Source organism: Emydura macquarii, unplaced genomic scaffold, assembly GCF_026122565.2.
Source record: "Emydura macquarii macquarii isolate MOO-44397 ecotype Brisbane River unplaced genomic scaffold, CSIRO-AGI_Emac_v2 contig_629, whole genome shotgun sequence".
Lineage (NCBI taxonomy): Eukaryota > Metazoa > Chordata > Testudines > Chelidae > Emydura > Emydura macquarii.
The window spans coordinates 6,926,706-6,939,103 of record NW_027130766.1 but is presented as its reverse complement, the minus strand read 5'-3'; the positions used below and the strand labels follow the sequence as shown (position 1 = coordinate 6,939,103).

Genomic DNA, 12,398 nt, shown 5'->3' with positions numbered 1-12,398 from the left:
AATCCTTTTGTCTGTGGAGTCACTGGTATATTGGAATTACCTTCTTGGCAGATCCCAGTATCAGCTGACTTTGTAGGACAAAGCTGAAGTTTTGGGTCCACTTGATGATAAGCTGTCCATGGACTTGTTTTGTTCTTGGTAGCCCTAAATAATACAAAACTGTATTATAAATTGTTTTTATTTGCAATTGACACCCCATCCAGACCTCAGACACAATGGTCATAGTCATGTGTTCTTTGGGCACTACTAGATTTTCATGCTAAGGGTGTCTTCATTTTCTCAAAAGAGCAACTCTGGCTATTAACTGGCTCACATAGGCTTCCAAAGGCATTTATCCACCTTATCTATTATTCTCATTTTGTCACACCCTTGCCTTTTCACAGGGCACCTGTGAACACACTGGAGCTAAGTAACCCAGATGACATACAGCTGCCTTTTAACATGTAAATGTATAGTACTTTCACTGGATCGCACATTAAAATGTGCATTGTTTGACTGTATGTTATGAATTAAGTCCACTGGCACATTTCTCTTCTGCTTCTTATTTTCCTGAAAAATTAATTAAATGAAAAACAGAGCATAAAAGCAATTTCATGACTGAGATTTTAAATGCACAAAGATCAGACAACTCCATTTTGGTTCAACTACTATAAACTCTACCCTCTTGTGCATGCAACATGTAGTATTTCATCATGCAGTAGTGGTAACTTCAGTGCATGACTTGCATGCTTGTGTATTCTAGAATCATAGAATCAAATGATAATTATAAATATATTATATACTATAAATATGATGGCAGAGTTGCAGGTGTTATGAGTATGTAACTTTATATTTCCTGACTCTTGTGTATTTAAAACTGAATCATAGCATTACTTTAACGTACCTTTTTGTGTTTAATAAACACAAGCTAAGGCCTCCAATTCCTTGTTCTCATTCATACAGTAAGTAATACATATTTTAAAAGTCTGTCAATTTCTTCTAAAAAAATCTCTTTTTAAAGTGAACAATAGCAGTCGTCGTGCTACAGAAATGTTTTGCAAAGTACATTTTATTAAGGAGGTGAAACTTTAACAATGGATTCTTCTTTGGGAGACTGTGTATTCATGCTTGTGGAATAGGGCAGCCCTGCAAACTGCTCTGTAAAACCTTGTCTTCAGGGGAAACAGGAGAGATCTCGCCCAAGGTGACATATTTGCCCTACTCTGCATAAGGGAGTGCACCCCCAACTGCCTTAGTTCCTCTGTTGCCTACTGTAAACAGAACTCACCTTTATGGTCATGATCTAGCTTATTTTTCTTGTGGTTAAAGTAGCATAGGCTTGTTTAACACACACAACTTGTCCTTGTTCTGGTATCCTTGGACTGTCCTTCCCCTGGGCCATGTTGGGACACCATGCCTCAAAGGGCTTCAAGAGATGCACCTCCTGCTTGGCAGTCATACTGGAGACTGACTTCTGTGGCTGGTGCCTTTTCTGTCTGCGTGAGACTCTCCCAGTAATCCAGTGTGCGGCCTGCCAAGCCATCGCTCCTTGCATTAGAAGAGAGAAGCCTCAGGCTGTGGCCTCATCTGGCTTCTCCAGGCCTACACCTGATACTCAGGGCTCATTGAGGATACTGAAACCAGCCTCTATGCCAAGATCCTCTGTCACAGGACCCAAGGCTCATTTTACTGCTCTGGCCTTGGTACCACCTTTTATATCTGTCTCCAAGTCTGTCTCTCCTCAGTCTCATGCTGAGACCAAATCTCTTGCCCAGCACTACCAATGCCAGCTAAATAAAGCAGCCCTGAAGACCAAAGCTGCAGCACGTATTAAGGCTTTCATAGCCATGGTGATGACACAGGAAGTGCTCATCAGCATGTCATGCTTATGCAGTACATTTACCCTCAGCCTTTACTCCAGACCTATCTTCTAGCAATGATGCCTCTTTCTCAGCATTGCAAGTCCATGCAAAAACCGTCAGGGTAAAAGTAAGGAGAAGAGGAAATGCACTCCTATGAAAATCATGACTGACATGTCCCGAAGGAGTTAAGTTTATGGAGAGGCAGGAGAGAATAGGTTGCTTTAGGGCTTCAGCGAGGTTGCAATGTCATCTTTACCCCCTTGTGCTCCCACAATCCCAGCTCATGGAGAAATACTGATATATGATGAAGTTGTGAGACACTAACTTAATATGTCAAATACCTTAATAGTGGAAGAATCTTTTATGTCAGTGGATTGGACTTACTAAGAAGAAATGCCTAAACTTCCCTGAAATTCCTTAATTCTTTTTTCTGAGACGTTAATATTTGGTGTTTAAGTGTGCCTCTTCGCTTAATGACTTATTAGGAAATTAGTCTCTCACCACGGTATGTACTCCTAGTCCTTTCAGAGCAGGAAGGAGTTTCCCTTGACAGTGGTTGGTTGTTCCAAATATGATGGAGTTTTTCCATCGGTCCAAGGTAATCTTTGAGATGCAGAAACTTGCAATACAAGTTTCCAACTATATCTTAACTGCACAGACCTCATCATGGAAATGTGGTCTTAAAATATTACAGATGTGGCAAATAGTATAAGCTAATCATCAGTGTATTAATTATAAACTCTCTCCCTCTCTTCCCACCCTCTCCCCCACTGGATTTATTAATTCTCTGAAAACCTGCTTTGTGCTCAAGTTTGGTATAAGCAGTCTTGAACTATGAACATTTAACATATTCAGAGAACTTGTCCTTATTATATCAGGCCACATCTTATCTACCTGTTTCCCAGTCCCATGGAGAAAAGGAACTGACACTAGGAGCCAGTCTGTCATGGTCCAAAGGTTGCTCGTCTGTTGCACTGTGTTTCACAATTATAACTTCACAGGGCTTAATTTTCTGGAATTGTCACTCCTCATCCTGGTAGAAGGGAGTGTCCATGGCATTCCCTCACTCAGTCTTCATGGCATCATATTACATACTGATACTACAGCTATACATGTTTTTAGCAAAAATGTTCCTTCATTTAGACTTGTTTTGGGAGTGCAAGATTTGTTGCTTCTCGTCACTCTTGACCTGGCATCCAGAGCTGATGCTTGTTTGGCAGTTCTGCTTTCCTTGTTTACCTAGAATTCTGCAGTCCCCCCATTCCTGAGGGTTGTATTGCTTGCTAAACTCACAAGGGGCAATATGCAGAGGCTACTTGAAGAAGAAATGAAGGTTGGTTACCTGTAACCAGAGTTCTTGGAGATGACCCTCTGCATATTCCCACTACCTGCCCACCATCCCCACTTCTTCAGAGTCTCAAGTTAGGAATTCCCAAATTATTGGAATTAATGTAGGGGTACGTAGGGCCACTCCCCCTTTTAAATCCTTGGAGCCCTCCTGGGGTGAGTGAGTGAGAGTAGCCCCAATGGATGCTGCTTTCCAATAAGCTCTGCAAGTTTGCGGCATAGGTGCCTTGATCCCACAAATGTGAATATGCAGAGGCTCATCTTGAAATACTCTGGTTACAGGTAAGTAACCTAGCTGGCTGAAAATAATGTATGCTTTAAAAATAGTCTCAGTTGCTAAAGTTTAATTGCTGATTATAAAAATAAACCATAACATTTAAAAAAAAAATCATCTGATTTTAAATTTACAGAGGTAAGGAAATGCAAAGCTAAGGCTCTGTCCATGACCTACCTCTTTGTTATTGGGCATTGTAGCATGTGTGCTGTATAACATCTGTTCTGGGGCCTATTTACTACCTTGGTGAATTTTAGGGACAGAGACTCTACCTAAATTCTGAACATTCTTGCTTTTCACATTTTAATTCAGCTCTGTAATAATCTTTCAGCTTTTTTTGTGGTTAAATAGCGCATAATTGGTGCCCAGTAAAAATTCTAATCATCGACCATTGTACACAGATTAGATTTGCTTATATTGGTGCTCCATGTCATTTCAGAAATAAATGTGGTGTTGAGACATCTAATGTGTGAGACTTTTAGTGACTTGTAACTTCCATGATGGAGCCTACATGAGCAAATTACCTTTCTTTGTGACTCTGCAGCATTCTTCTTTGCTGCTGTTGCTAATATGTGGGTACTGGTGTTTGTTTCCTTTTTTACATCCCCACTTCACCTTCTGCTTGATGCTACAGTGATGTCATCCTGTGCATATGACCCTTGGTCACTTTCTCAGAATTTGGATGTCACAAATCCAGCATTATGAAATGACTGAAGAATTGCATAGAAGGAAAGGATGGGAAGTCAGGGAGCTCGGCGAGGTGACGATTGAACACAGCTGTCACTGAGGAAGCAAATGTGCCAGAAAAAGATATAATGAGTGGTCTGTTGTTTAGAGAAGAGGAACTAGGAGTCAAAAGTTCCAGGCTCTGTTCCTGGCTATGCCACTTACTCACTGTGACCTTCGTCAAGTCACCTGTGACCTGATATTTTTCAGAGGTGCTGAGTATCTACAGGTTGCACTGTTATCAGTGGAATCTGTGGATGCTTCAGAACTCTGAAATCAACCTGCTAGCCTTTGCCTGTTTTTCCCCTCTGTGAAATGTAGAAAATGATACTAACTTACCTTGCATGGATATTAACAGGCTTAATGTTTGTAAAATGCTTTGAGATCCATGTGTTACCCCTGTATATGTTTTCCAGTTGGAAAGCTCCTTTCTAAAATACAAAATAAAAAGTTTAGTTTGTGTGGCCCACAAATGGAAATATCATTTGTGTGCAGATAACATGTGACACCTTGGACTTACCTGCATAAGTGTCCAATGATATATGGGGAATTAAGAGTGTACTGAATAGGTGAGGTAAGTCTTGTCTGAACTGAGAATATTGCTGACCCAAGGGTTTTTCATCAGTTGCAATAATTATTTGGTGCTTTTTCACTTGAGACACAATGTCGTTTCTGAAAGGAACAAATTGTAACTAGATTCCCACTGGCATTTTTTTCATATTAATCATGCACTGACATTTTTTTCCCCCAATAAAGGCATGGAATGTTCTGGCCCTGGATGGCAGTAACTGGCAGCGAATTGACCTGTTTGATTTCCAGAGGGATATCGAGGTATAATTAAGTGACATACAAACCCATTTTTCTTGTTTAAAATGTAATTACAGTATGGAATAGATTAATACCCCCAGCATAACCCTTTCTACCTTCCCTGGAGATAGAAATCATTAATTTTCGGTTTTTCTTAGCTTCAGGGAGCCTTTATAGTCTTAGCGATTCATTCATCTTTTGAAAATGGACAGAACTATTTAACTGTACCAGGACTGAATGGTATTTGTGTGTGTACATCTACACTGATTTTAAAGAGGCTGTTTTTACGTTTACTAAAAGAACAGAAATAACAGAGGTAAATATGTTCTTTTGCTGAAAGATATTGCTCATAAGGATTGGTCTAGATTTTCTCGCCCACTCAACAGAATCAAGTATGGCTTTTATCTAATATACTTGGACTTATACCATTAAGACACCGAAGTTCTCTCTCATAGTCTGTAGTGTCTGTTTTCCTTTGTTGGAAATGGAAACACAAACCAGGAAGATGCTGGAGATTTCCGGTTCTGAGTTTGTTCAAAAGATGTACCTCTGTGGGAATGCCTTCTTGTAACTTTGGATAAAATCTGTTAGAAGTGAACTGTGAAGTGCCTGTAGGAAATGATAACTTTGTGCCTCATGTTGTCATACTGTTCTGAAAACTAAAGTCCCTGCATTACCCTTATCAAATTGTTATATTCTTCTTCTAAAAAAATTGTTTTTTGGAGATAAGGAGAGGAGAGCAGCCTTGTAGCTCGACACAAACTGAAAAACATAAGCCTGGGAATGGCTTGTTTTGTGTTCTGGCTGAAGCTGCAAGTTACAGAGCCTTTGTGGACAGAAGGGATAAAGTACTCTGCCAGACATGTTGAAGTATCTGTTATAGACATAAAGGAACTGGCCTCTGATGATGTGGCAAATCGTGTACCCAAAAAGTCTGATCTAAAGGCTTGTGGTGTTTGGCAAGTGCCCTGAGTGTTTTGAAGGAGGGAAGCAGATGTGGTCCTGCTCCCTACAAGAAGTGTTACTTGAGACATGTCTCTGTTAATTAAGGGAGAAAGTAAAGGTAATCAGAGCATTCCTAAAGTTCTCTGCAGGTGTAAGACTTCACTTTCACACAGGTGCAGGGAGCTCTTTGAAATTCCCTGATCTGTGCTAGGAGCAGAAAATGAGAAGAACTTTTCAGCCATGTTGCTCTATCTGGACTGTGTAAGAAGGAGAGCAATGCTGGGTATTTAAACTAGGCTTTTTCCCTTCTTGAGCGGTTTTACGTGGCTTTAAAGTCTCTCCATTCTCTTCCTCAACTGTGTGCACTAAATATATATTTGTGCGTGAGCATTGACTTATATTTTAATACAAGATGCTCCAAAATGCAGCCTTTCCTTAACCTAACAGGACATTCTCAAGCTGTCTAAGCCCTAAATGTTGTATGCTTAAAGGAAGATAAACTTGCAGCTTTAAAGGTTTTTGGGGTTTTTTTAAATGTATTTGAATCCTCTGTGATCCCAAAGATATTCACAGTTGTGGTGAGGCTGCTGAGGACCTATACAAACATGCAGTTTTAAATTCTTTAACCTTCCTTTTCTAAAATGCAGCATGGGATTTATCTTCCTTTATCCCTTTTAGACAGTGCAATACTTTGGCAGCACATTCTGGCTGTAGTTGGCATTCCCACAGTAGTTTAATTTCACAGAGTAGACTTTAAGGAAGGTAAATGTGGGGGGGTCTCAACTGGTTATAGCCCTTTTGGATCATAGATTCGTAGGACTGGATGGGACCTCAGGGCAGGATCAAGCATCATGCTAATGCTTTGTAGCTACCCTAATGCTCAAATGCATTTTTAGTTTGGGAGGGAGGAATTAAAAATTTCTTAATACAAACTTTTAGTAGCTAACACTTGAAAGTGATTCACATTTTATTCTCCAATGATCAGATGTAGAGAATAAAATGAAGGGGAAAATGTCCATATTTCTGCACACTGAAACTAATGTGTGTTGGTAAATTGTATAGTCTTTCTCTCCTCTCCTTGGTCTCTTTACTATTTCATCATCCAAAGTGGGCTCAACCTTGTAGAAAATTCAGACTTGTTCTGGGGTCTCTGTGGAGGCACTTTATCATGTAAAATATTACATTATTGCATTTCTCTAGATGTTTTTGAGAGGAAAATCGAAACGCTTCCTCTGTGAGAGAAAAAAACTCCCTTGCACTATTCATCTCTACTCTGTCCCCCAATATAAAAATCTTTTCATCTTTTATGACAACACGTGCCTATTTGCAAATCCTCGTTACCTGTGTTGTTTCTGTGATTTGTTGTATATGTTCAGTAATGATGCTTCAGCCATCTCTTGGGTAGTCTCTTGCACTGCCCAGTAGCTCTTACAGTTGAGGCTTTTCCTAGTATCTAGCCTCAGCTTTCTTCTTTTGGTTTTGGATAATTGTTCCTTGTCCATTTTTAGAAGTTGAATCATAGACTTCTTCAGTTTTATATTGGTACCTTGATGGTAATTGTTTGCTCAGTTGCCCTTATGCCTGAAATAATATGCAAACTGTTTTTAACCTACAAAGTTTTGAATTTAACTTTAATCAAGGGATTATGGAAACTAAGAAGTGATGTCAGTGGAATTCTTTTCCTTTCTTTTTGCAGGGTCGAGTAGTGGAGAATATTTCTAAAAGATGTGGGGGTTTCTTGCGAAAGCTAAGCCTGCGTGGATGTCTAGGAGTGGGAGACAATGCATTAAGGTAGTGGTATGGCTTCCTCCTACTTTTAAATATGAAGCAAAGAATGGTTCTGCTTCCCCATCCACAGAGGGCTGGAATGATATATCTACTCATGAATGCATTAGAGTGAGACCAATAGCAATATGCATTCAAAAATAATTGCTTAAGTAACTAATGAACAATATGTGCATAATTCTTTTTTTATGTGTTTGAAATATGAGCCTTTCTCCAAAGCCCTTCTTGAAAAATAGCAACATAGTCAACCTGACGGTGTTGCAGTATTGGGGGAATTGGCACTGGAGACTTGAACCTCTGTCCTTGCTCCTGGGCTGGGAGAACTCCAAAGACAAGATGTGGGTGACAGCTCGTTGTTGCTCTGCATTTCCCTTTAAGCCCAGCATTCAGTAGCCTATTTGATTCCCTGTTTTTGAAAGATGCACCCATATAAAAGGCTGGTGAGGAGGATCAACAGTCTGCCCAAGATAAACAGTGTCTGTTTTTTAAATTATTTCTGTAGTGTTGAGATTAAAGCATCTGTTTCTAAACATCTGGAAACATTGTCTGAAAAATAGTGGTGTTCTGTCTTTTCTCCAATGAAGGACATTCGCACAGAACTGCAGAAATATTGAAGTATTGAACCTAAATGGCTGCACCAAGATCACAGATACGTAAGTAATGTGTTTATTAGGGGGGAGTGTTGGAATATTAACCTTTGTAATTATTAATATTCATGAATCTGTCTCAGCTTAATGGAAGGTAGTAGTTCCAGATTCTCCTCCGTTGTCCCACCCTGTTATCTTAGTACTGTTTGTTTTCTAAATGTGGTATGAGTAAATGGTCTACTTCCTGATGGAATGACTTGTTATGGTCTGATAAAAATTTAAAGAAATCAGGAAATCTCTTATGTCGAGTGGCTCACTCGTTATTTCAAGGCAGGTGATCAGATCAAGTTGTTGACATTAAGGGGGAAATATAGCCAAGGAAGTAGTTCTTTTACGCAGGTATGACTCATCTTTTCAGATGCAGAAAAGGCTGCTAAAGTGTCCACTTCAGAACAGTAAGGCTCACTGTATAGTGGAACAGAATAGCAATATTCTCCTTGTTCCCCCAGGTCAGAATTTATGGAGACTGCAATTTCTCTGAACATTGAGCAGCTACAGTTGTTTAGTTAATGGTGTTTGTGCTCATCTGCCACCTCTTGTATGCTTCAAGCAGTTCTGATTCCCATTTGAGTGATTCTCTGTTAAATTCTGTCATCTACAAATGTTTCCCTTTTTCATGCTTTTTGGGGGTAGGGCGTGTCTTCAGTCTGAAGCTTTGCAACTGTCATCTTATTTCTGTGATTAAAGGGGGAGGGTCTCAGAGGCAACCTGAATATAATGAGTCTGCCTGTCTGGGTGGAAAGGGGTCAAGGGGTCCTTTGTTTGTTTGAAGCCTTTGTTGAGAGGGAGAGCTCCAGAAAAGAAGAATGTGCTGGGAACTTCCTTTTCTCCCTATCTGGAATATCCCTGACCAGGAAAAAGTTAGGCGGTGTATGTCTTGCAAATGAATCTTCCTAAAAGAGTTGGCAAGAGTAAACCTTTCTGTACTTTAACTTTCTTTAATAAATGCTATGAGTATGGATATATGTAATTCAGCTAGTATTTTATTACCGAGGACTTCAAATGTCATCAGTGAAATGTTTGTTAGTTGTGGTGGTGATGCTTGTCAATCAGTACTTCCACGCTGCCGTCCACTGACTATTAAGAGTTGGGGGGGTTCTTGTGCTTTTCCATCAACTCCACATAGAGTCGAGGTTTTTCCCATGGACAGCTGGTCACATATGCTTTAAATTGCACCTGGATTGCCTTGAAATAGGTGTGTATCAAAGTTTTATCTAGCTTCTCTGCTATTTTGCAGTCTTCCTGCTACGGTGCTTTTTGTAACATCTTACAATTTATAAGTGATGTTATTGTAAGATCCCTATGTTTTCTATAGTAGCAGTACATGAGGGGCTAAGATAGGGCAGAACCATGTTACATGTATGCTCTTTCTTCACTAATTACCTATAGATTCTGTATCTAAAAATATAGATGAGTCCGAAAGTGTAATGGCATAAAATACTCTTCTGAGGAGAATAGTGGTAAATTCCACTAAATCAGTTTGCATTCTTGAATAAATAAGATGTGCCAACTGAAGGAATCATTTTTTAAAAAAAGCTTTTTATGTTTTTTCTGATTCAAGTAGCAACTGGTTCTGTATTAACTTCTAAGCATCACTGTTATGATAGCTTTTGAAAACCATTCATACTTTTGGGGACAGACGATGCAGGCTAGTATTTTATGTGACCTCCCACTGGAGATAACACATGCTGTGAAAACTCATTCCTATGCATCTTTGCTGGCTACTGTTAGTCATTTATTAGCAGGTGGAAGTACTCCTTTTTACACTGCTAGTCATTTTATTTTATAAGCTTAATATAGTCTTGTGAGTCAAAACCATAGTTTGTCTTTATCTTCCAGGCTATGCTCAGCATCTTGCGGTATCAGTCTCTACTTCTGCAGTTCTGCCAGCCCAGTGGAGCTAGATAACAGGGTTGGTGATCAAACCTGGGTTTCTCAGCTGGCCTCTGAACTGGCCTTACTGCTGTGATTTTTTTTTTAAAGGGGCATTGCTGGCTATCACTCACTTGCCGTATTTTTCAGGCACTTGTGGATCTTTCTACCTAGTCATCTATACAAAGCTACACTGTACTAGTTGAATAATTATTTTGAAGGCTTTGATAAAGGAAGCAGCTAGTTTCCCCAGTGCATAGTTACCTATGGTCAGCACTTATTGCATAAAACCATATTTTGTTGCTATTCCTTCATAAATGAACCTTAGGCAGGTGAAATCACTGCCATTGGTTTCAGGGAGTTTGAACTCACAGCTAAACAGCAAGCCCCTAAGATGTGCTCCATCTGCTGTAAACTGCTACCAGCGCCCAGTTCCTGTTTCTAGTGTGCAGTATGTGCCTTTAGTCATGTAATGCTTGGTACTTTTCCTTGTTCATTTTTAGGTGTTTCTCAGTGCATGGAGGAAAAGTACTGTCAAAGGAATCTTGAGTAGCAAGCTGGGAAAGTAGGGTAGAGCAGGGGCCAGCAACCTTTGGGAAGGGGCGTACCAAATCTTCCCCCATCCCTCTCCCGTGTGCCATGGGCCCAGTGGTCTGGACAGTGGCTTACAGGGTGTCCAGTGCCCAAGGATGGCGGGTGCAGTGGCGTACCAAGAGGCCCATGCCCCTGGGTGCCAACCTGGGGTGGGGGAGGCGCTGGCCAGGCCTTCGTCTGAGTAACCACCCCCTGCTGACATCCCTCCGGCAGGGAGCACGAGTAAGAGGGGCAGATGCCCCCAGGCCACCCGGTGGCAGGGGGAAGGCTGCCTGGCCCGAAGCAGTGCCGTGTGGCAGCTACTGCCCCGCTCCCGCCTGCTTTGCTCTGGGAGTGGTGTGGCTCCAGACCCATATGGGAGAGGGGCTGGAAGTGGGAGCAGCCATGGTGCTGCACTGCGCTGCTTGGAGCCGGGAGTGGCATGGCACTGACCAGGGCACCCCCACTGGGCCCACGTGAAAGAGGGGCAGGGCTGGAAAAGGGTAGCGGCTGCTGCGCGGCACTGTGCTGCGTGGCTTTGGGCCAGGAGCAGTGCCGCGTGCCACTCAAAATCATCATGCATGCCACAGGTTGCCGACCCCTGGGGTAGAGGGTACAGATCTTAAGAGTTATGTTGGCCTCTTTGATAACAGATGTTAGAAGTGTCCTATAGAATTGTCTTCAGCATTGGGTTTTGAGCAAGTGAATCCCTCAACAAAAGTTGAATGATTCAGAATGTGAAGAAAATCTTTCCTCTTCACACACGTGTAGGCTGCTTCCTAAGTGCATTTCGCTCTCCTCTCCCCCACCAACCAACCAACCGCCAATGCCTGCCCCACGTTCTAGTCTCTATCTTTTTTTTTTTAGAGGAAGCTTATGTGAATATACTTGTACACATAGTGTGTGTGTGTGATGGAATAATATACGTGATTGTATCTATGTATGTCTTGGATGGATAAATGTATTGTCTGAAGTTTTGGTTTTTCGTTTTTTTTTATATTCTCTTTCAGGACATGTACCAGCCTTAGTAAATTCTGCTCCAAGCTCAGGCACCTTGATTTGGCTTCCTGCACTTCCATAACCAACCTCTCTCTAAAAGCACTGAGGTAGGAACGAACAGCATTGAGATCCTGTGCACCAATTTAATTCTAAATACCATGCTTCACCATGTCTCCTAATCTCTGAAGTCCCTTGGTAGTGTTTGAGATGGATAGATAAATTAATATATTAATGCTGAACTCTGCTGGGTAATGCCTCCTGGTCTGCAGAGAGACAGGGTCTAAACAGCAGGTGCCTCATCCTAAAAATGATTAGCAATAGAATAATTGGATTGCACTATTGCACTGAGGTTTTTGATTTTAGTCAACATGCCTTGTAAATACGTTTTTGTTAATAGTTGATTCTTGAATTATACAACTCCGATTGCATAGATAACAAGCATCCTATAGTTGCAAAATAAAGACCAGCACATGATTACTTGTCTTAAACTGCTTAGGTGATGTGGTAACTACTTAACTCTACTAAATGTAATTTTCAAATAATCTAGAAATGGAAGGGAAAGACAGGCAATAGTGAGAAGAG

General features: G+C 40.9%; 1 protein-coding gene across 3 annotated transcripts in view; it reads left to right on the top strand.

Moving 5' to 3' along the window:
- The window catches only part of FBXL20 (F-box and leucine rich repeat protein 20), a 66,885-nt gene that overhangs the window by 34,579 nt on the left and 19,908 nt on the right, over positions 1–12,398 (top strand). For all 3 annotated transcript variants that reach the window (XM_067541212.1, XM_067541210.1, XM_067541211.1), the window contains 4 exons: positions 4,945–5,019; positions 7,637–7,731; positions 8,310–8,378; positions 11,828–11,923. In XM_067541212.1, coding sequence (XP_067397313.1) covers positions 4,945–5,019; positions 7,637–7,731; positions 8,310–8,378; positions 11,828–11,923 — 335 coding nt within the window. The remainder of the gene's footprint in view (positions 1–4,944; positions 5,020–7,636; positions 7,732–8,309; positions 8,379–11,827; positions 11,924–12,398) is intronic.